Here is a 22,431-nt window from a genome sequence, read left to right as displayed (position 1 = left end):
CTGCATTTAAATAACAGGACAGAGTAACTGTGGGGTTATTTCCAAGTGTGCCAAAATTACAACTGAGTACTTCTAAACAGAAGACTGGCTGAACAATTGCATCCTGTTGAACCACAGGCAAGACTGAGCTCAGATATAGAAGCAGAAAATGTTCTATATGAATATTATCTGTTAATGAACCTGCCTTCACTCTTCTGCTGATCTGATTTACATTTCAGCAAAGCGTCCTTAAAAGATAAAAGTGTCAAAATTCCAGTAGACTATCCTAAGAGATTTTTAAGTATTAGTGTCCAGGAAAGGAACACCAGGCGCTTATCAGCAGTGTTTTTTCTTGAGAAGTTCTCCGGTTGCCAATTCACCTTGCAAAGTGGCAGGGGAAAAGGGTGATATGAAGGTCGTATTGGAGTCAGATAATCACAGACTTATTCAAGGAATGGAGAAAAGCTGTACAACTGTTCATGCTTCATGGCTTAAGTAATGACAGTTTTTCCTCAGCATTCAATACAGAGGGCAATGATCCCAGTGCAAGGGGAGAACACTCAAGAAGAGGGAAGTCAGTGGTATGGATTGGCAGGATGCCTTTGGGGGTTGCCATCTGTTGCAGCTTGCACATATCTGTAGGGTGTCATGTGTAGCAGGAAAGTGGTGGCATTAAAACGAGGCACAGACATGGAGCAGGTTCAGTATCCGGTCACTGGAGAAGGATCCGGGTGTGCTGGGATGTACATGAGAAGCTGAGCATGGAAAGTATGAACCAGTACATGGATCCTCATGCATAGATTGGATTTTTGGTATGGAACAAACCTTGGCTGATGGTTTTTGCTTGCTTTCAGTACCTGCTCTACAGCCAGGGGGTTAACACACTTGTGTTCATTGATAGTGTTATCAATGTTACAGGGTTTAGAGGGCTGAGTTCTGAGATCTTGACTCAAAAAGCTGTACAGCCATATGAAGGATATGGAGAAATACTTTCATTTAAAAACAAGGCTTTTATTTCAGGAAACCTTTAGCAACATGGAAGAAAAAAAATTGATAGGACAGCATTGCTTGAAGTTGTCTAAAATATGATGATCTGTGATGTGTGTATGAGAGATGAGAGGTGGGTGATTTTGAAGAGAAAGTGCTGAAGAGAGGAAGTGATTTGTGTTTGGAGGTTTCCTGTCTTACTAGTGGAAAACTTGCTTTGAATTGTGCTATAATTCTAGGACAGCATCTTGTTGTGTGAAGAATATTCTTTTCATGTGTACAAATAATAAAAATGATTTTGCTCAAAACAAGCTTGAAATTGCTTCTTTGCCCAGGCTTCTTCACACCTTTATGCTTTCTTTGATGTCATGTTTTTTTTAGAAATCTTCTCCTAGGTAATGCTTGCTGCATTACCTAATGCTTACTTACTGCAAACATTCCAAAGGCCACCAGACCTGCTACAGTGATTGCAGAGGAGTCACGCTGACCAGAGCATGCTAGTCCTTGTGCACCAACCAAGGCAATTTAGGGGTTTAGTTTTTTGTTCACATAACCTGAACAGCACTTTGGTACAGTTTGTCTGAGCTGTCCTATAAGCAGATGCTTGGCATACTCTACCCTTATTGATGCAATGTGTCATGCTACACTTAGTGAAGGAAGATAGATAAAAATTGCTTCAAATTGTTCAGCAATTTGGAGTGATGGAGTTCTTGCCTAAGAGTCTTTTAAGATGGGTAGATGCATAAATCCTAATTCTGTGGATGAGGAAGTCAGGACATGATGGCACTGTCAGTTTTTCAGCATCACGAAAGGAAATCCTTGGCAGAGCTGGGAATAGCTCTTCCTGTCATGCTGAAACTGCACAGCTGATACAGTGACTCTGGGGATCTGCAGTGAACAGATGTGCCTGTCACAGTCTCCCAGTGTGAGACAATGCCAGCGTGTTTCTGTGCTGAATATTTGAACTAGAGTCAGTGTTCCTCCTTGCCACTCAACACCTGGGGGTTCTGGTCACTTTGACATCCTGCCTCTTCCTTCTGTCCCCTAGGTGTGTGCAGGGAATGGCTGACAGGGTGGTGTGGCTCACTCTGGCCCTGCTCTTTGTGTCTCTAAAAGTATTGAGAGAGATTTGAACAAGGACAGGAGTGCAAGGTGAATTTGCAGCCCAGTCTAGAGATGCAAAGTAATAATTGTTGCAGGCAAAAATTGTCTCTTGTCACCTTGTCATTACCTGCATGCTGTGCAGTTTATAGCATAGCACAGATTCCAGAAAGAATTGTTGACCTTAAGCAAAGTGACCTGCAACCCAGGTGAACATTTCTCTGCATGAGTTGCTGTCTCCACCATTTCCAACAACTGTGGATAGAATGTCTTGGACATGGCAGAAGCTCTTCTTTCTGTGTTGTCACAGCTTTCACTTGATTGTTCTCTTATGTTATTAAATAGGGGCATGTGTTTGTACATTGTGTTCTCTGCTTCTCTTATTTCTGTTCTCTTGCCCCACCTGCAGGCTTTGAATTACTGTACCAGCCAGATGTGGTCCGACTATACCTCTCCATCCTTACTGAAAGTCAGAACTTCAACACTCTTGAAGCTGCAGCAGGAGCTTTGCAGAACCTTAGTGCTGGCAACTGGACAGTGAGTGCAGTCTTCATTCTTTTTTGTTTCCTTTGTGTAAGTAAAGAATAAGGGTATGTCCCATTGTAGGTGCGCTGTTACTTTGTACATTTGTATCTCCTTTAAAAAGAAAGGAGGTGGGAATGTCAAGGAAATCACTTCCATTTTCTTATTGAAGATGTTTTATGTCTTCTGGGCTGCTGATGTTTATGTAGTAGAACTATGCTCAGTGCCACCACTTCAGCCCTTAAGCATTGCTTTGTCCATTCAGAAAAACCTGGTATTAGATAGTTATGTGTTCTGAATACTTAATTTGTTGGATTGACAGTTTGCTGAGGAAACTGCACTCCAGAGTGTCCCCTAATACCCTCTGTGAAGTATCCCCAGTGCTGGTAAGGCAGCTCTCTCAAAGATTTGTCTGATCACTTCTAGAACCGTTCAGCAAAGTGGGACTGATAGCAGCCTGAGGGTTGGCAGGGTAGTGTTGCACAGCTGCCTTGAGTGCAGCTTATTTTAAATAATACAGGCTTGTTTGAAAAACAGTCATGAAACAGAATAAAACCATGAAATTGGAGGAGGAGGAGGAAGATAAGATACTTTAGATGCTTTACTGTTTCTTCCAAGTGACCTCTTTTTTCCTAATCCAGAGGGATGTGTTTCCACTCAGAGGTGTGTACAGAACAGATGCCAGCAGATGATGCTCCTTCCTTCTGTTCCTGCCCTCTTTCCCCAGAAGCTGTAGCATTAACTCATGCACGCTTTCTTCCTTGGTTCTTGGTGAACTTGAATGAAGGATTAAGGCAATGGGATCAGCACGCACAACCTAAGTGGTCTTTGCAGTGAAAAAAATGGATTACAGCACTGAAGGAAATGCCAGGGGCAAGGAGAGAGCTGGTGTATGAACTCACAATAATTGATGTTGTTTCTTTCCCCTTGTGTGTCCCAACCAGTGGTCCACGTACATCCGTGCGACGGTGCGGAAGGAGAGGGGGCTGCCGGTGCTCGTGGAGCTGCTCCAGTCCGACTCGGACAAGGTCGTGAGGGCTGTGTCCATCGCCCTGAGAAACCTTTCCATGGATCGTCGCAATAAAGATCTCATAGGTATCTTCTGAACTTCTCTAACCAGCCTGGCATCTAGGAGACCCTTGAGAGACCTCATGTTTTCTTTCCCTTGTGCTGGGGATTTGTTCTCTCTGCAGTTTCCATCCATGCGATCTGGGGTTGCGCTGTAGCTGCCAAGTGGGGAGCTGTCAGCTCAGAATGTATTTCCAGCTCACTCAAACAAGCTGTGGCTTGAAGGAGATCTCTAACTTGGGAGTACCATTAGGTGTACACTTTAGCAGGAGAGAAGTGTGTGTAGATGTGCAGAGGGCTGGATGGGTTAAGAGGTTTCTTGTCTTTTCCTTAGCTCTGGCTGGTATGGGACTTGTGCTAATAGATGTTGCTCCTTAGGCCTGCCTGCTACTCCAGTTAGAGTGGGAATGTGGCCTCTGTCAAGCTGAGCTAACCTGGGGAAGTGCAGGGAGCTCTAGTTGTACCTTTGGTTTCTTTGCTTCCTTCTTCCTTTCTCATCCTTTTGCCTGGTGGGTACTTGTAGAAGCTGGACACTAAACAACTTGATATTCTTGAAGCTGGTGTTCAGCACTGCTCTAGCTCCTATCTAAAGTGGTAAATAACATCCACCTGCCCATAAGCTGGAATCTTGAAAGATTCAGCTGAGATGAGATTTCCTCTAGATGACTTCTGTATTTTACTAAGTTACTTGTTTAAACTCTAACCTTGTCAGGACGGGAAGTACTGGTGACATGTTTAGAGCCATTATTGAAGTTCATACTGGCAAAAGTAAAGTGGGATTCTACCTTAATATGTCAGGTTCTCATTTTAATAGTTCAGTGGTGTAGCCAGGCAAATGGTACAGATGGATACCTGGGAATGCTAAATTCCAGATTCCCTGTTTTTTCTCGACTACTATACATGGAGAAGGCTAACTGCACCCAGGAGGAAACACTTTCTTACCTTTGTTGGAGAAGGTTAATAAATGTATGGCTGCACACCTTGCCCCAGAAGGCCTATTACAAGGCTAAGTTGAGTAAACCATGTGCGTGTATTAGCATGAATACCTGGCATTAGCAGCTACTGGATGCTTTTTTTGCTTCAGGCTTTGCAAAATATGATAAATGTTGGCTGTAAAATTCTCGGTAAAAATGCCTTTTTTCTCTCCTCAATACCTTTCAGAATCCATGATGAAGGACTTAATCTTAGCTTTATCAGCTGTCAATGGCCTTGAAATAATGCATGAATGATAAATACCCGGTGAAGTTACAGTCTTGTGGTTTAAAACACATGCATTATAAGGGTTTTTTTTGATATAGCAAATACCATTGACTTCTATCATTCAGGGTGGGGAGCTGAAATTATTATTAGGGCTCCCTAATGGTATCTCTTCCCCTTATCTAGGTAGTTATGCCATGGGTGAGCTGGTAAGAAATTTGCCCAGCAGGCAGCAGAGATCTGCAAAGAACCTGGAAGAGGACACAGTGGTTGCAGTGTTGAATACCATCCATGAAATCATTACTGACAGCTCAGAAAATGCAAGGTCTCTGATCCAGACACAGGGCATTCAGAAGCTGGTAGCTATCAGCAAGTCAAGGTAAGTGACAGTTGAAAGCAAAATGCATGAGAACTCCTTGCAAACATGAAGATGTCACTATGAACAGCAGGTTTTGCTTTGTGAAAGTATTGGAGCATGCCAGCCTTTCAGAGCTGTAATTTCAACAGGTAATATAACAAAGTAAAATCAGCCAGCAGCTCTAAAAGGTACTTGATGAAAAAGGTTAATTGATGAGTCACTTCAGTCGTGTTAAGATGTGCTCTCTTCTTGTCACAGTCATCTTAGTACCATATATACATTTACCAGGCAGCATTTGCAGTGGAACCATGATGTTTGGTTTTAGTTTGGAAGGCCTTTTTTCTGTGGCAGTGTTCCACTGCTGGAATGCCAGTGATGAAATCTGTTTCTTTCAAGTGAAATGGTTAATGATGTGTGGTAATTGTTCTGGCCAAAGGGCTGATGGTGGTAATTTGAAGTGACAAATTTTCTTCCATTTAAAAACTCTGTTCTGACTGCTATAGAGGAAACTTGGTTTTGTGTAGTTCATGTAGTTAGATGTTGTGGGTGTGTTTGCTGCAAACTTCTGGGAGAGTGGCTGAAGCAGCCTTCTTGGGTTGTATTGTTATAAAATATGAGAGCCACGAAAAATCTAGGCCTGTTTTATGTTATAAAAGGTGTCTATGTACTGACTTAGTAAGGAATAGATAAAATTCCATTTTCAATTTAAAAACAGCTTACTTTTTTTGCTGACGGAAATTACTGTGTACGGTATTTTAAACCATGGAGCAACTTCACTGAATTGTGAGGAATAAATACACATTGGGATGAAGGTTTGAAAAGTGACTTAGAACATATTTTTGGTTTGGGTTTTTTTTTCCCATGTATAAATCCAAGGAGAATGGAATCTATCTGTTCTTTTTAATGACAGCTACAAGACAGAAGTGTCACCATGGCCTCTGACCTGAACTGACAGTGCTTGTCCAGCAATACATGTGAAAACACAGAAATGTGCAAAATTCATAACATTTCAATTCCTGTTTTTGTCAGAAAATAGCTGTAGATATTGAGAAGAATCACTGAATGATTTCACATATATCCCATTACTTATAGGTTGAAATAATAGCTGTGTGGCATATAAGGTATTAACATACAAATAGTCGGACATTGCTTGATACTTAAACTGTAATTTTATCTTGCAAATCAGCCAGTCTCCCAGAGAAACAAAAGCAGCATCTCACATTCTTCAGATGATCTGGAGCTATAAAGAACTACGAAACGCCCTTCAGAAGGATGGATGGAACAAGTCACACTTTCAGGTAAAGATCTTAAACAAGTTCTGGAAATAACTGAGTGGAGATGTCCTTACTTAGGCCAATCTTGCGGTCTGTGGAGCTTCGTTTTCACTTCTGTTCTTCCAGGTGAGAGCACAGTGGATTGTCCCCTGCTCAGTCACACTGTCCTGCATAGAGTTGCTGGCTGGGCTCTGCTGTGGTCTATGGAATGTAGCTCTTGAGGTCTGGGGAGTCCTGTAGAGCCCAAATGCCCAGATTTACTGGTGGAAGAATTAGCATGTCTTGTCTTAGTTGTGTCTCCTTTGGAATGTTCTCTACAGCAGCCTAGGGCAGCCACCTCTGCTTGACATGCAGCCTCCTCACCTTTCCTTGTGTAAGGCTTCTGCTCCTTTCACAGGGCAACAGTGCTGCCATTGAGAAAACAGGGAGAAAACTCCTCCATCAAATCTATGTGAAAATAAAAAGTAGTCCAGTTCCATATTATCAACAGAAAGGCAGCTTAAGCACATTCCATAATCTCTCTCTATGCTCTTGGTTCATTTATTTTTATTGTTCAGTTTCCATGAGTAGCAATATTGTGTGGTGTTTGTGTGGTTTTTGTCTTGTAGTCTGTTTCTGCAGCTCCAAAGGGCTCCAAAGGTACTGCTGGCAGGTCTGGCTATGACGACAGCACTTTGCCTCTGGTGGATAAAAGTCAAGGTCAGTTCTTATCTTTATCACTTGTCATATAGTGCTTTACTGGTTTTCTGGATTTGGTGTGGCTGTGTTACAGCACAAGGGAGTAAAAGTTTATTATTCATATGTGATTTTTACCCCACAGTTTCAAAATAATCACTCCCTATTACCTGGAGATGGATAGAATTTCTTCCCTTACAAATGTACACTACTGATACTGTTTTCTCAACTTGGATGCAATGTTATCAGTTAAATCTTCCTGCAAGTGGGGTTGACCTTACCCCTACTCTGTACTGGGGTCTTTCCCTTTTTTAAATACATGTGCCCATTTTGGCACAGTCTCTTCCTCTACCGTGCAGGGCTTTTTTATTGCATATGAGCTTATTCAAGCTCCAGCTAATCCTGTCTGTGCTTTTTCGTGAGGCACAGCCACACCAACACCAGTGTAGCACCAGCTTTGATTTCACCATGATTGCTGTGTCTCTGAGCTTGGCTCTGGTTGGTAAAAGCAGGATTTGCCTGGTGCACTTTCTCTGGTGTTACTGCAGAAACAACAGCCCCACACTGCCCTGCCTGTTTCCACCTTCCCTGTCTTTGATCAAACCTGGCACATTATGCAGACAGAGAATGATTTGGGTTAGCTGGCTGATGTGACAAGACACTTATTTTCATTGTGGATTAGTTTTCTGTTGGCTCAGCAGGTTGCTGGATCAGCTTGTGTGCCATGAGAAGCTGCACCCTTACTTATTTTCCTTCTCTTTTATTCTGGAGAGACCAAAGAGAAGCTTGTTAATCGTGGTAGTTAGTCCAAAGAAGAACTGTAGTTTCTGTTGGAGAGAGAAAGCCCTGTATTACAGTGCCAAAGCAGAAAATACATGGATTACATGTCCTATCTGGAGAATTTAATTCAGACTTCCCTTTCTGAATGGATAACAATTGAATAGTTTGGGATTTTTTTTTTACAATAATCTCTGCATTCAGTACTTTATCGACCTCTCTGGTTTTGTAACTAATTCAAAACTACCAGATTTTGAGAAAAGCAAATGTACCTCAGGTTGTTCCAATGCTTCTGTTTTCTAGATAATGAGAAGTCCGGGAGTCGTGATATGATACCTATGGATGAACTTGGCCCAGGTAAATTCAGTCGTAGATCAAACTCTCTGTCTGTTCCAATAGAGCACACTGTCACTCACAGGAAAGTTCAGCTATTTCTCTAGGAGATATTATTTCAGATGGATAAAGCTGACATTTAAAACAGAACATTACCTCACAAATATTGGTTGTCATCTTTTTTTTTCTTTGTATACATGTGGAGTGTGCACACCAATCTCTCCCACTACTTTATGCTTATAATGGAGGTACACTGACCCAGCTTTCATTCTGCTCTTTGGTCCTGAGGTAGCTGCATTCCCTATTACAGATCTGGAAGTCTCTGGGATTCAGAAAGAGCTGAAAATCTGCTTCCATGTATTGCTTGTGTTTAAATCTGTTCTGCCTTTGTTTTTGTAGGTAAACTCAAAAATAGGTTAGTGTGTGTGATATTCATGACTCTACTTTCTATTTACCTGCATCTAAATGAGCCTGGCTTTTCCTGTAGACTAAGAAGAGCCACTGACTATCAGTGATGCTTTTGAGACTGATAAGCTCTGTAGTGCTAAACTTTTTAGAGGGTTTTTTTCCCTTTACTAAGGTGATAAAGGTGCTGTGCGGTCTCTTGAGAATTTGCACCTATTTAAATGCACCTATGTGAATGCCTCCAGAGCAAACAATTTGGTACACTGCTGTTAGTGACTGTGGCTGAATAAAATAGCAACTTAGATCCAAGAAAAAGCCAAGCATGTTCAGAAAGTAAAAGAACAGGTATCTATTACCTTTTGTATTCTTGGAAAAATGAGATGCCACCTGCCATGAATCAACTGTCCATATGTATTTTGCCTTAGGGAACACTGAAACATTTGTTCTCACAATGGAACGAAATCTCTTCAGAGAGGATTGCCTGGCAGGAATAGCTGTGCGCTGGCAGGTGCTGCAGAATGGGCAGTGCTGATTGTTTATAGTCTCAGTATTAATTGCTGCCTTATGCTCTCAGGAGTTACTGGTACAGCCCTGAGTACAAAACAAAATGCAAATTTACAGCATATGTACAGCATCAGGCAGATTCTCTAGGCCATGCTGTTCTCCAGTCTTTTTATCAGCTTTAGAAGATGAGATCTGTCAAGTTTTCCTGATCCCAGCTCTTGAGTGCTTTTTACTTCCAATATGACTATGACTTTGTGCTATTTCAGAGGTCAGCTGAAAAGAGACTAACTTAATTTATCCAGTTTACTATCCTTAATTCCAGGGAACTGGAATAACAACATTTCATCTCTTTTCTTCAGTATCTTCCAAATGCTGCATGTTTTTTGTCTTTTGGGCATATTAATCTGAGAAGGCTGCTCTAGACTATATTTTCAGATTTCAACTTCATAATGGACTTTTGTGTTCTGGAGTTTTTGTTCTTTTTCCACTCTGGAATGAACTGGTCCTTCCAGCCCAGTGTTCATCCCCTGCAGAGTACATATATATGGGACTGATGGTTCCAGAGCACCCCCACCTTCTGCCCCTCCTCTGTGGGTTCTTCTCACCAGTGTTTAGACTGTCCTGGTGCCAGGGCTTTTCCTATTAACCCACATTGGCTCTGCTTCAAGATCACAAAAAGAAAACTGCTGTTGCTGTCTCAGCTTCTTTCCTATTGCTGTAGGGGGCATCCTTCTCAACAGAGGAAATAACTCTGCTCTCATTGGGGAGGCAGCAGGATACGTTCCCCATCAGCTAGCAGCAGTCAGACCCCTGCTGTCTGGGGCATGGAACAGCCTGGGAAGGGTGTGGATGTGCTGGGAGATGAAGAAACCCCATATTAGAACTCACCATGGGATGATCAGGTCTGTCAGGCATCCCCAGCTCCAGGCAGGCTGGAGAGCAGCAGTGCCATTATCACCGTGTGCCTGGGGCCCTGCCCCAGAGCTGTCTGCAGGGGCAGCAGAACAGTGATCTCCAGTGTGTGCCAAGTCCTCCAGAACTCTGTGTGTGCCTTAGTTAACCTGCAGGCACTCAGACAGGAGTGCTTGGGAGGTGAAATTGTTCAGACCAGAGACACAGAGTTCAAATGCCATTGTCCTCCATGCTCGTCTTCAGGCATGACTTTTCCTTTCTCCTCCTGCTTTTTGATGGGTTTAGAGGTTTGATCTTTTTTAAGTTGAGAGCTGTGTGAGGGCACAGATGGACTGACACTGGCAGGCATGTATTTGGTCCTGTAATTTGTAATTACGTAAAAGTGTTGCTGTAGAGTGAGGGGGAGATAGAGAAGCAATAGAGACAACAGCAGGCAGGATGCTGAGAGAGAAGAGTAAACAAGCCAAGGATGGGGCATTCCTCTGTTGACAAAATTCCAAAGTAACTTTTGGCTATACAAGGGATTGTGTTAAGTCAAAATAATGTATTTCCACCTTGGAGCAGCAATATATGTATAGATCTTTATGCCACAGAAGCAATTAATTGATTGAATCTGAAACATGGGAGAAGCAGTATTTCTAACCTCTTGCAGAGCTGTGGTTCTCAGGGCAGTGAGGTATTACTTCGCCTCTTTCAAGGTATTTCTCATTTTATTTGATCAAATCATGAACTTCCTATCTCTGCTGCTGCTTATCTTGACAGAGGCATAGCACACACAGTGTGTGGGTTTTGGACACGTGACTTGCAGGTGCTAGTCTGCATGCAGGCCAGGGGCCCACAGGACAAAATACAAAATATGCTGGAGTTCAGATGCAAAGAGCAAAGTTCTTGAGTGTTCTTTGTTGTCAGATTACTGTTGGTGCAAAACTGGGATTTTCCTCTTGCTGATGTGTCCTGGCTAAGTGTGGGAGTTTTAATTTTTTTGTAGTATTAAAGATATGTTTTGGTTTTTTATTTTTTATTATTAGAGTTTACTAATGATCTTGCTCCCTGGGAAGTATCACAGCTGCCATCCTTCACTTAGTGGCTGTTGCTTTCTGGGGTAGTTTAAAGGTTTCCATTGTGTCTTGACAATTCCTTTAGGAAGTGTTTGTCAATCATCTGTAATGATGACACTACAAAAACGCAAAGTGATCCATTACATCCTTGTGAGTACAGTTACCATGAGATTGTAAAAAGCTACCACCCAGTTGCTGCAAGTTTGATTTTCTGTTTTTCCATCACTCAATACATACATTTGTGAAGTATTTTGTCCTAACTAAATGACGAATCTGTAGATTAGGACATAGCCTACTAGCAGTGTTCGTGCCTGTCATTTGAAAGAGAATTATCAGTCGTGCATTCTCTACAAATGCTGACTGGGTCGCTGGATGCAGCTGGTTTTTTACTTTTTTTGTTCAAAAGGAATAGGTAAGAATGTCAGGCATCTTGATTGTCAACAACTAATTGTAAGTTAAGTGCTGTGTAGCAAATTATGCTTTATGATCTGTGAACTACATGTATAGCTCCAGAATTCTTTAGTTATTTTTGGTCAGCGTGGTTAAATATCTCTTACTGCCCTTGATGTCAGAAATACATCCTACCTCAGGTGCTTGTTTGCTGGTCTGTGTGCACTTGGGTTTCAGGCACACAGAACACTGCAGTTTTTCTCAGTCTGGCCTGGCACTTCATGCAGTTGTCATGTGGGCAAACAGTGCCACGAGAAGCCCACAAATACATCACTCACTTTTACTTAATAGCCTGTAACAGGCAAGTAATAAACCAAGAGAGAGGCATTTTGACAGTTGATGTAAAACTTTTCATGGCATTCTAAAAACACAGTTTGTCAGGACAAGAAAACATTAATGATCACTCAATTACGTAGGGGAAAACAAAAGTCTACAGGGAGGTATAAATTCGGGTCTCATTTACTCCAGATTACAATGCTGTCAAAGCAGAGCAGGCAAGGATCTATTTGTCACTGATAATGGGGGAAATTTGATACATCACAAAAATAAATTAAGTTTTGCATTGTCTGACAATGATTCAAAGCAAAGGTTCTGAAGGATTATAGCTATTTCTCTGTAAAACCCTCTCACAGTTTTCTTCCTTGTGTTCATCATGCTTTCATGCTGTTCCTTAGTTGTCAGGAGGAAAAGCACCAACAGGTGCTGCTTCATAATGAAAGACAGCCCAAGCACATCAGGGTTTGCATTGAGATTTCTTCCAACTCGACAGGCCCTTTTTCTCAGTGCTCTGATGGGGACTCTTCCAAATTATTGTCATATCCTGCTAGTAGTCAGGCTCAGGAAAAGTGGGAACAGGCTGCAGAGCATTCAGAGAATGAACACAGCCAATTAATCAGGCTACTAAGCAAGGAACACAGGATTTGGGCTGAATGTGGAGCTCATTAGCCACAGGGCATGAGATGACAACTTGCTCCTTTCCTTGGGCACACTAAAAAGTGCAGCAGTCTAGGATGAAAACAGTGCTGCTTGCTAATGAGTGCCAGCATCTGGCAGTGCTATAAAAAGAAGGCTTCTCTGTTTGTTTTTAGCTAGTAAAAATGAAATTTCAGAGCTGGAGCACATGAGAAGCAGGCTGCCAGCATCTTTGGGTTGTGGTGGTTTTTTTTCTTTTTCCTTTGCTGAAGAATTCTGCTTGCATCAGCTCTGTTTCTGCTCTTGTTTTTGCTTCATGCCTGACTGTTGTGTTTTCTCCTCAGATGGATATTCCACCATCGACCACCGAGACAAGGAGCGCAAGTACAAGACCATTGATAACATAGGAGACGCTTCTGAGAAGGAGCCTTTAAAAGTGAGCTCCCTCTTACTTCTGAGTGCTAGTTAGTGCCTTGGGAAGAAAGGAGTCCAGTGTCCTCAGCCAGAAACACAGCGTAGTCACTCACCAGGGGGCTGTATAAAGGGCCTTTTTTTATTTCACATGAAGACATTATCTTTTAATCTAGCACTTGGCTAACTGGAAATAAAAACAAAATGCTGCTTTCCAGTGCAGGAGCAAGTGCAGTAGTTGCTATACTCTTGTAAATGGATGAGGTTGTAAAGATAGGAAGTGTCTGTACTCTTGCCCTTGTCCAGGCAGCATTCCCTGGCCCTGAACTGTGTAACTGTGCTCAGACTTTGTTCTGACAAGTCTCTTCAGATTGTCATGCTGCTTTATTGTCTTCACCATGAGAAATAGGTGTGATCTTGTGTGTCCATGTCCAGCAGTGTGACGAATAGTACTCGTTTCTACAACACTTCTCCACAGTCCTGATGATGGTGGACCAGGGCCATGGGCCAGGGAGATGGAGAGTGAAGAGACATGCACAGTTATGTGTGTGTCTTCTAAATAGAAATTTAGACTACTTCCTATTTTAAAAAAATTCTTACTTTATGAGGCTTTTTGTATTATGAGCTGTGTGCAAGTGTGGCTCAGTAGGCTCTGTGTAATTTCTGTTGCACTTCTGGTTTTTTTCAGAGTAAAAGGTCTGTTAATGTTGTGGCCACCAGTTGTCCCTGGCCTTAACACAAGCTTGGGTTTTCCTCTGAGGGAGTAATTTCAAGAAGGAAAATGAGGATTCATTGAAATAAGAGTCGGTGGTAGGAGACACTATTGCTAGCCTGCAGGGCTGTCCTTGATAACCTTCAGTACATTGTTGCTAATACCAGACAATCCAGGTGATTCGTGTTGAGGAGAAACAGTTAAAATTCAGTCAGCTGAAAGGCAAGCCCACCATCATTGAACAGGGAAATAAAAAAAAACAAGATTTGGGTAAAAATACTTCCATAGATGGTAGACCAGGAAGACTGCACCAACTTGTCTGTTTTAACTTGCCTAGTCAGGCTTCTCCTGCTGTGTTCTGCCTTTCCAGGAAGGTACACCCCAGAGAGTGGCTTCAATCTGCCTGGACTTTTTTTAAGCTGATTACTGAAGTACTACTATGTGTCCCTCTCCTCCAATTGGCAAGAGATGGTCCTGCTTGAGCTAGTATCAGTCAAATAAACTCCTAGTTCCCTCATCACAGTTCTTAGTACATTTTTTGCAAGGATGCAGCAGGAATGGATGCAGTAAATTATTTAAGAATGTTGATCAATAGGAGCTTGGCAAAAAATGTCTTTTTAATGAAAATAGGATAAGGTAGGAAAATTACCAAGTATTTGTTATTTTTTCTACTCAAAATTCATTAAAGTGGTCCAATGCAACCCTTAAATCACATCAAACAGCCCTAACTTCAGTGTATGACCGAAGTGAAGCACAGACAGAGTTCAGCAAGTGGCTGCTTTGCTTTTAGAGAAGGAGAGAAAAAACATTTCACCTCAACAGTGTGTGACCCATAGCCTGTGCTATGGGTTCTGAGCACCTGGGGGTAGCCAGAATCCAGGCTATTGTACACAGAAATGTGGCTGTGGGGGTTGTGGCTCGTGAGCTGTGTGAAAGCTCAAGGGAGGCTGGGAATCCATGGAACTGTGGCCTTTTGGCTGTTGCAGATGCTTTTGTCAGTATTGTGCCTTTGCTGATCTTGTTTCTTCCTCTACCACTAATTTTCCCTTGTGCTACTTTAAGCTGACTTGTTTGGTGGTTTTGTTTGATTAATCCGCTCTGTTTTGCTTTAACTCCTCACCCTGTGCTGCAGAATGACACAAATAGGAAAAACATTAACAGGAGTAACAGGGCTTCGGTGAATCTGGTGGATGCCCGTGACATTAAACCCCAGCCTGTTGACTCCTGGGTCTAATTTGCATGCATGGTAGGTCCTTTTAATGGTAATTGGGGCTAGTGAATAACTTTCTCTTGTGCATGATCTGTATAGCTGTGGGATCTCTTAAAATCTAACTGCTAACTTACAGATAGATGAAAGCACATTTGGAAGAAAAAGTGGTGTTTATACTATTCAGTGTGTCTTTAATGAAATGCAGTCAAACACCACTGTTTGATTAAAAATAACCTGTCAAATAACGAGGCAGAAAATTAATATTGTGAATGATTAGTTGTCAGCTGAAATGTGAAATATTTCTGCTGTTAGGCCATGGGAATGAATTTAAGTAGTGTGTTCCTGCTTCCAACCATTTTTCTCATTCAATGCTCATTATAAGGATTAGCCTGAGACTCAAGAAAAAACATACCCTTGACTATTTTTGGATGTCCCCTAAGGTTCCCACGAGTTACAGCAGGAAAGCTGCTGACTATACACAAGTTATTTTGCAAGGAGAAATTATATTGGTGCACAATAAACAGTGACCCACAACTCCCACTTTTCTTTTTTTCATTATTGTGTGTCACTAAAGAAAGATGCCTTTTTGTTGTGTTCTAGTTGTCCGCCTTTGCCATGTGCCAAGTTCCTCAGTAATGTCACCGGCCTTTCTTCGCTCCTTCCACTGCTAATCTGTGTCCTGCTGTCTTGCTTGAGTTACCCCGGTGATACCTTCTGGCACTGTCAGAGGATGCTGTGTTTGGAACAGCAGGTGTTGAGCCCCTGGCTATGACTAAAGGAAAATTTCAGTGACTGTCACGAAGGCACTGAGCAGCTTTCCCATCAGAGTGGGCAAGAGACTTTAAAGGCCCAAATTCCAAACAATGAACTGTCATCCACCCCCATAATTCTACATGGAAATCCCTTTCATTAGTGGGAGAGAAAACTCCTATATGTTTTTGGGTAGGGGTGCTTGATAATTTTTACTCTCCTTCCTTTCAGTGTAGTAGAAATGCAAGGTGTTAGCAGATGGTTTCTGTTTCTGGTTGGAAGCACCTGCCCAGAGGAGGCTTTCAGCATTCTGAGCTGTCACAGGGCAGATCCTGGCACCACTGGCCTCCCATGGCTCTCAGCACTGCGTGATCAGCCATGGTGGCTCAGGCACAGGACTAGCCATCAGTGTGCCTGTGGTGCCTGCCTCACTCCTGCACTCTGCTCTGAGCAGTGGAGCCCTACAGGTGGGGTCCTGACTTTGAAAAATGAAGTCTGTCTCTCTTTGGAGTTGTTTTCTCCCAGACATGCCCTTCAAGGAACCCATGTGTTGGCATAGGTTGACATTTTTAGTCACTTTCCTACCACAAGGTGATGGAGATCACCTAGGCCATGCTAATGACTGGTACTAATCAGTTCTGACTTTATTTTGCAGGGCTAAAGTCCAACCACATTTTTTTTAATTGAGGGGGGAGAAACAAACATTGAATCGACCCAGAGGATCTCATCAGTCACCACTGCCATTCAGACTGGGAGGGCTGCAGGTCCCAGGAGGGCGTGGGGAGCGAACCCACCCGAGTGCCATCGCCCGGAGCACGATGCCTTACAGCGAGACACTCTGCTGCTTAACTCCCTGACATTCCCACCAGAAACAGCCACCACCTCCCCCTCCCTCCCTCCCACTCCTGCAAGAAGAAAAGCAAGAAAAGAGAATCCAAACTTCCATGTAGCTGGCTGCATTCTTAGGTGACTCTTACGTGTGGATGGTGCCAAGTTGGAGAAGCGCACATCATGCGGAGCTTCACAGCGAGAGAGGAACTGCGGGGTATTTGAAATGATACCGTAGGTGTAGCCATGAGGAGAATAGCACTTTCCTGGTTTGGGGTTCATTGTTTTGGTTTTTGTTTGGGGGGATTTCTTTTGAACTGTGACTCAACATTTTTGAAGGTTTTCTGAGAAATGTTTCCGTTTTCTTTATTATTCCCACAGAAGGTGCGGAAATGTTGAGTGGGTTTATTGGATTTCAATGAAGGGAGAAAATGCAGAACAAAAACTGTTAAACGCTAGTTAAATGAACTGGAGAGTGGATGACAAAATTGATGCAAGCTGTATAATCTGCTTTTAGAGTAAGCTATATCAATCACAGTGCTATATTATCATTATAATCTGGTGTACAATACTTCTGCCTTTTGAATTCTGTAATGTCTCTGTTTTTATTTCTACATAATGAAAAGCAGTTTATGGAAGGTTTCAGTGTCCCTGGTTCAGAAATACGTGCTGGGAAATGGAGTTGGCTGGCTTTTTATTTTCATGTTCTCAAAGATTGCAATAAGGAGCTTTTACATGTTAAATGTATCATTGTTGCATTGATGATGAACTACTTTTGCCATAGCTGTTAAAACATTGAAGGAAATAGCTTTTTTGTGGGATGATTCATTTTGAACACACTATAAATTTGAGATGGGTCTGTCACTTACGTTTGATGGTAAATTTTTCAATGTTGGATCCATGTTTGCTTTGGGTTATAGATCCTAATGAAAAATGCCACAAAGGGAGCCGGTTTGGCATTCTAAAATTATTGTCATGGTTTCTGCGTTCCTTTGCTTTTGTTTTGAGATTGCATATTTCGTGTGGCGTGAAAATCAACCCGTGTGCAGCAGCTCTCCTCCAGGATGCCAAGGCCTGCCTTCTGTAGGGGAATGTTTACCTCAAGAGAACGTACTCTGCAAATGTGGTATCTGGAAATGCCGGGAACTAAATGATTTCAGATCACTGATTTTCTCCAGGCATTGGTCAAGGGAGGGCAGCAGATGAGAATAGGAAACAAATGTCTCAGTATCAGCATGAGAGTACTTTTGCTGATTTTACTTGGTTGCCACTGTTCTTTGATTGCCACATTTAGTTTTAAACAAGCTCCTAATAACGGTGTGACTGGAAAGCACATTCTTGAGTCTAGCAAACATCATTTGCGGTTTTCAGTGCCTGCCATTCCTTTTGTAACTAAAAAGGGGAAGTATCCAACAATCTCAGCTCCCCAAAATATTACTGTAATAGTAACCATTACATTTTTTGTAAAAAAAAAATTTAAAAACTTAAAAAAAAGGCAAGTACCAAGAGCTTTGTATCTTCTTGAAGTATATTAAAAATTTGACATGAATACATATATATAAATAAATAAAAAAGTCTATATATCTATATATATATATTGTTGTGCAGAGAATAGGTTAACAAAACCATGTAAAGTAGTTTGCAGGAGAGGGAAGCATTTGTTGATTCAGGGAAAAAGACTGATGCCAGAAGCTGTCAGTGATTTGGATGATACGTGTGCTGTTTCGCACCCTCCCTTTTTGACCCTCATCTTCCACATACGTTGCAGTGTCACTTCTGGATCCTGGGGAAGGTGAAGTTGCTTGGAGCAAATCAACATAGCAAAGATTTGTTTTTTCACCTGCATGAGAGTCCTATTGGGCCAAAGATGCTCAGCGGATCAAGGGAAGCAAAGAGAGGCACCTGTGACTATCTGTGTCGGGGCAGTGTCTCTCTGTGTAGACATAAAGTGTGGCAATGAAACCAGATACATCGTCTGACTGTATATTATATCAATGGTGCTCTTTTCATACTTGTTCTGCCAATACGTGGAGACCCTTTTAACCAAGCTACACAGAAGAGTTTTATATCACTTTTGGTTATGTACTTGGTGTATTCTTTTTGTATATGAAAGGATTTTTTTAAAAACGTTCAGTAATTAGCAATGGAACCTGCTTTGTAGCTGACTAGAACAGTGTAAGAGAAGGGCCATGCTGTCAGTCTGTCCCTGATCTACTTCAAACCATATATTTACCAAAGGAGTCTGAGAAAAAGTTCACTTAAAATAAAGACCTGACTGTTGAAAGGAGTCTCTGCTAAGACTTTGTGGTTTAGTTATTGTGCAGATATTTCAAAGCCAGCAAGAAGTTAACAGAGAAAACCACAGGAAGGAGCAAGTGAAGTGACTGGGGCCAATTATGGTCATGACTTCCAATCCTAGCTATCCCATGGCTCTTATTGGGACACTACAGGGACACTTAAGAATCTGGATTGGAGTCTACATTCATCTGTTTCATTAATGGGCTAAAAACACTAAGGATATTTGAGAAGCAGAGTCAGACCCCATCTCACTTCTCCCAGAAGTATTTTTTGTTATTTACACTGCACCCTGAACCTATCAGGTTAGATGGCAGTGGCTGGCCAGGTTATCATAGTAAACTGTTTTCCTGGGGGTGTTACAGCAGCCAGCAGAGTTGTGAGCTGACAACATGGTTTATTGCTGCAGAAAATCAGAGAATGGTATGTCAGGAAGTTGGATACCAAACTGATGGGCCAAGGCTTCCCCTGGGAATCATACACCAAACCCCTACCCTTCCCATGCCTTACATTGACAACTAATTCCCAAGTATGTAGCAATAACCCATCCTCAGCATTGCTGTGGGGTTTTTTCTTCTCAACTATTGTTTGGATTGTGAGGAAAGAAAACAGATTGGGGCATGACTTGTATGTGAGACTATCACCTTGTATTATCAGCCCACCTGCTGAGGTCCAAAGCAGCGTACCTTGAACCGGGTCTGGTGATTTAATGTCCTTTTTGTCTGTGGCCGGGGGCTCACTGGTGGGATGTGTGCCCACCCCTGCCCTCACCTCTCCCCTTGTTGGCACAAGTGTGACTGGCTGTTTGAGCTGTTCTGGAATGTGGGTATATGAACCCGTAATTGTATTTTGGCAGCAGGGACTGTATGTAAAGAAGGGAAAGTGGCAGTGTGTGTTGACTAATGCTGCAGTAGGGTCTAGAGTCTCCTGCTGAAAGGCAGGCAGTGCTTTTTAGGGCTCAGGTATGTGACCTCCTCTTTTACTGTTGACTGCACTGTGAAAACGGGGGAATCTGCCTGCAAGGGGCTGGGATAGAAGGGATTTCTGCCTGTAGAAATTGTAGTGGGAGGGATGGTTGTGGAAGGAAGTGATGATGTTGCAAGACTCCTGTTAAAGAGGAGGAGGAAATTTGATGGCCCAGTCAGGGCTGAGATAACACGGGAGAGGGAGACTTCTGACAGCATGTGATTACTGTAGAACCTTCTTCTCAGGAAGGTGGCTCACATATTTCCCAAGTGTTTTCACTGAGCTGTGTAAGTTGAAAAAACACTGTGTGCCAACTCCCCTGGAGAAGCATCAAGTAAGTTTGCAAGCAGTTGTGCTTTACGGCTTCCCAGGTCAGTCAGTGTGTCTGTAGAATCCAAGGAGGAGAGCAAAAAGGCAAGGCTATAGGACATTTTGGTTCTGTCATGGATTTAAGTAGCAGTATAGCCATACGTACAACTCAAGGTGTGTTGTCAGCTTGAAATGCTTCCTAGGGAACAGCATGGGCAGCCGTAGGTCCCAGTCTTCTTTGTCTTCTGTTCTGGCATAACTGCTGCCTATCCCAGATCTGTTCTCACATGCTCAGACCTTCTGGTTCCAAATGTGCTTCTATCAGGGAAGCAAATCTGGTCTCTGTTGCCAAGATGCCCCTGGGGACTTGGAACTGACTTGCTCCAGGGACACATGAAGAAAGCCAGGGGTGGCATGTCTGTTACAGCAGTTTCCTTAGTTCGTGCCAGCTCTGAGGAGCAGTTTCAGTAATGCTTTCTAGCAGCAACGCCTTCTGCTAGGCAAAGCAGTTTTCACTCCTAGAGCAGTTCCATGAGACTGAAGGTGGTGAGTTACCTTCTGTTACCTGCCTTAAGGTTGAGCATAGGCTCAGCTACCTGTGAGAGAGGTGCACATGTCAAACCCTCAAGTAAGCAAAGATTCAGAAGCCAAATGGGCACATAAAAGTGGTTATAGCCTCATCTGCTGAGCGACTGCTGTCTCAGTAAAACCTACAATGTGCCAATACCCTCAGCCAGCAGGTTTGTGCTGTTGGGGGGAGTTTTTGAAGGTGTTTATATAGACGTAGTTTTTTGCAGAATTTCTTTATGATGCCCCTAAAAGCTGGTGTTTCCTTATCTTTGACAGAGAAAATCTCTGATTTACGGATACAGTAACTAACCTAGTGCATTTAAGGGGAAGATACTTGTTTCTGTTTAAAGTTTGACATCAGGGTAGGATGATCTGAAGTGAGGAGGAAGATAGTGCAGATACTACAAGGCCTGCCAATCTGGTTCTTTCTGTTCAGAAAAAAACAAAATAACTAGACTAAGAAGCTTACTGGTAATTAGTAGCTAATGTGTTTGTAACTATCATGTGCCTTAAAATTTTCATGGTAGGAGAATTTTAAAAAAATCAACAATGTGTTTTCTGTAATAACTGCTCAACATTCTCTCTGTAGATTAGACTGGTGGGATTTTGCATTGTATTTACACTGTACTATAAATTGAAACACTTAGAATGGTTTGATTTTACAAGTATGGAGAGGGAAAAAAAAAAGGTGGATTATGCTTTTCATAGAACAAATATTACCGTGACAGAATGTATTATTATTATGATAGGATCTTTCCATAATGCAGACAAGTAGAATGCTTGTTAGAAACCAGGTATGTAGGATAACAGTTTGGTGTGTTTTCAATAAACCATGCCTGGAAAGAATACATGTGCCATTGGTTATCTTTTTGTTACATCAGGTATCTCAAATATTCTTTGGCTTTTGCAGCAGGAGTTTTCTGTGGCAGGGGATTATTCAACCCTAGCTCAGGTCAATGCTCTGTGTCAGTGGTAATGAGAGGCAATTGAAATATCCTATAAATGAGTGAAGCTGAACATTTTTGACTTGTTGCCATATATTGGAGTTGTAGCATAACCCTGGACTGTAGATCATGGGGTGTTTTTTTTCTTTTTTAATGTGCAAGCATATTTCTGTGGGAAAGACATCTGCATCACTGTTCAAGGGCCAGTATGTCTGTGAGCACAGACCTTGCTGATAGCTTTTCCATTTGGAAAGTTACTAACCTTTCTCAATTGAGCCATAAAATCTATGTAACTTTACAAAGGTTGCAAATTTCTGAAATGTATGTAAGAAAACCAAATTGTAGCAATGTATGAGGTTTTGGTTGACATGAAAAATTGTTACTTTGAGGATGTGCCAAATAATGTACATTTGGTACTGTGGAATAGAAGAAAATTAGGATAATGAAGAGTCACCCGTGTATTTAAGGTCACAACAGATATTCATTCTCTTGAGCACTGCCTCATCTGTGTTTGTGAAATCAGTGACTGGCACACCTAAACACACCATATTCACCGCTATGCCTTCATGAAGCCTGACAAAACCTGATAAATCTCCACAGAATGTTCTGCAAGGTCTTAGAGAATGGAGGTCAGGTTTTCTGAGTGAAAAGTTGATGAATCATTGCCAGTAATAGAGTTTGCTATATGAGAATTCCTGATTGTACCATTCACAGCACTGTATGGTTTCATTTACATGCAAATGTTTGCAAGCAGAGCTTGGAAAGTCATCTCCAGCTTACCTTCCCTCCTTATTTCAGATGTTTGAAATGCATCTCCAGGTGTTTTGTAGAATCATTTCTGGATCTGTTCTTGCAGCTGGAGAATACAGTTTCACAAGTGCTGTGAAAAGATGTGGGCTCCTAGACTTAGCATCCTGCAGCTGG

At 42.2% G+C, this 22,431-nt stretch overlaps 1 protein-coding gene across 39 annotated transcripts in view; it reads left to right on the top strand.

The window, feature by feature from the left end:
* The window catches only part of ARVCF (ARVCF delta catenin family member), a 245,958-nt gene extending 224,549 nt beyond the window's left edge, over positions 1-21,409 (top strand). For 34 of the 39 annotated variants that reach the window (XM_072936289.1, XM_072936282.1, XM_072936285.1 and 31 more), the window contains 9 exons: positions 2,477-2,604; positions 3,534-3,684; positions 5,041-5,233; positions 6,399-6,510; positions 7,095-7,185; positions 8,242-8,295; positions 12,857-12,948; positions 14,768-14,881; positions 16,251-21,409. In XM_072936289.1, the coding sequence (XP_072792390.1) occupies positions 2,477-2,604; positions 3,534-3,684; positions 5,041-5,233; positions 6,399-6,510; positions 7,095-7,185; positions 8,242-8,295; positions 12,857-12,948; positions 14,768-14,869 (923 nt within the window). In that variant the 3' untranslated portion in view covers positions 14,870-14,881; positions 16,251-21,409. The remainder of the gene's footprint in view (positions 1-2,476; positions 2,605-3,533; positions 3,685-5,040; positions 5,234-6,398; positions 6,511-7,094; positions 7,186-8,241; positions 8,296-12,856; positions 12,949-14,767; positions 14,882-16,250) is intronic. The other 5 variants (XM_072936302.1, XM_030285450.4, XM_030285452.4 and 2 more) reach the window with 1 other exon arrangement.
* The last annotated feature ends 1,022 nt before the right edge of the window (positions 21,410-22,431 follow it).

The sequence above is a fragment of the Taeniopygia guttata genome, chromosome 15, assembly GCF_048771995.1.
Source record: "Taeniopygia guttata chromosome 15, bTaeGut7.mat, whole genome shotgun sequence".
In the NCBI taxonomy this organism is placed as follows: domain Eukaryota; kingdom Metazoa; phylum Chordata; class Aves; order Passeriformes; family Estrildidae; genus Taeniopygia; species Taeniopygia guttata.
Note: the sequence above shows the minus strand (reverse complement) of the source record. Positions and strands in the feature narration are given on the sequence as shown.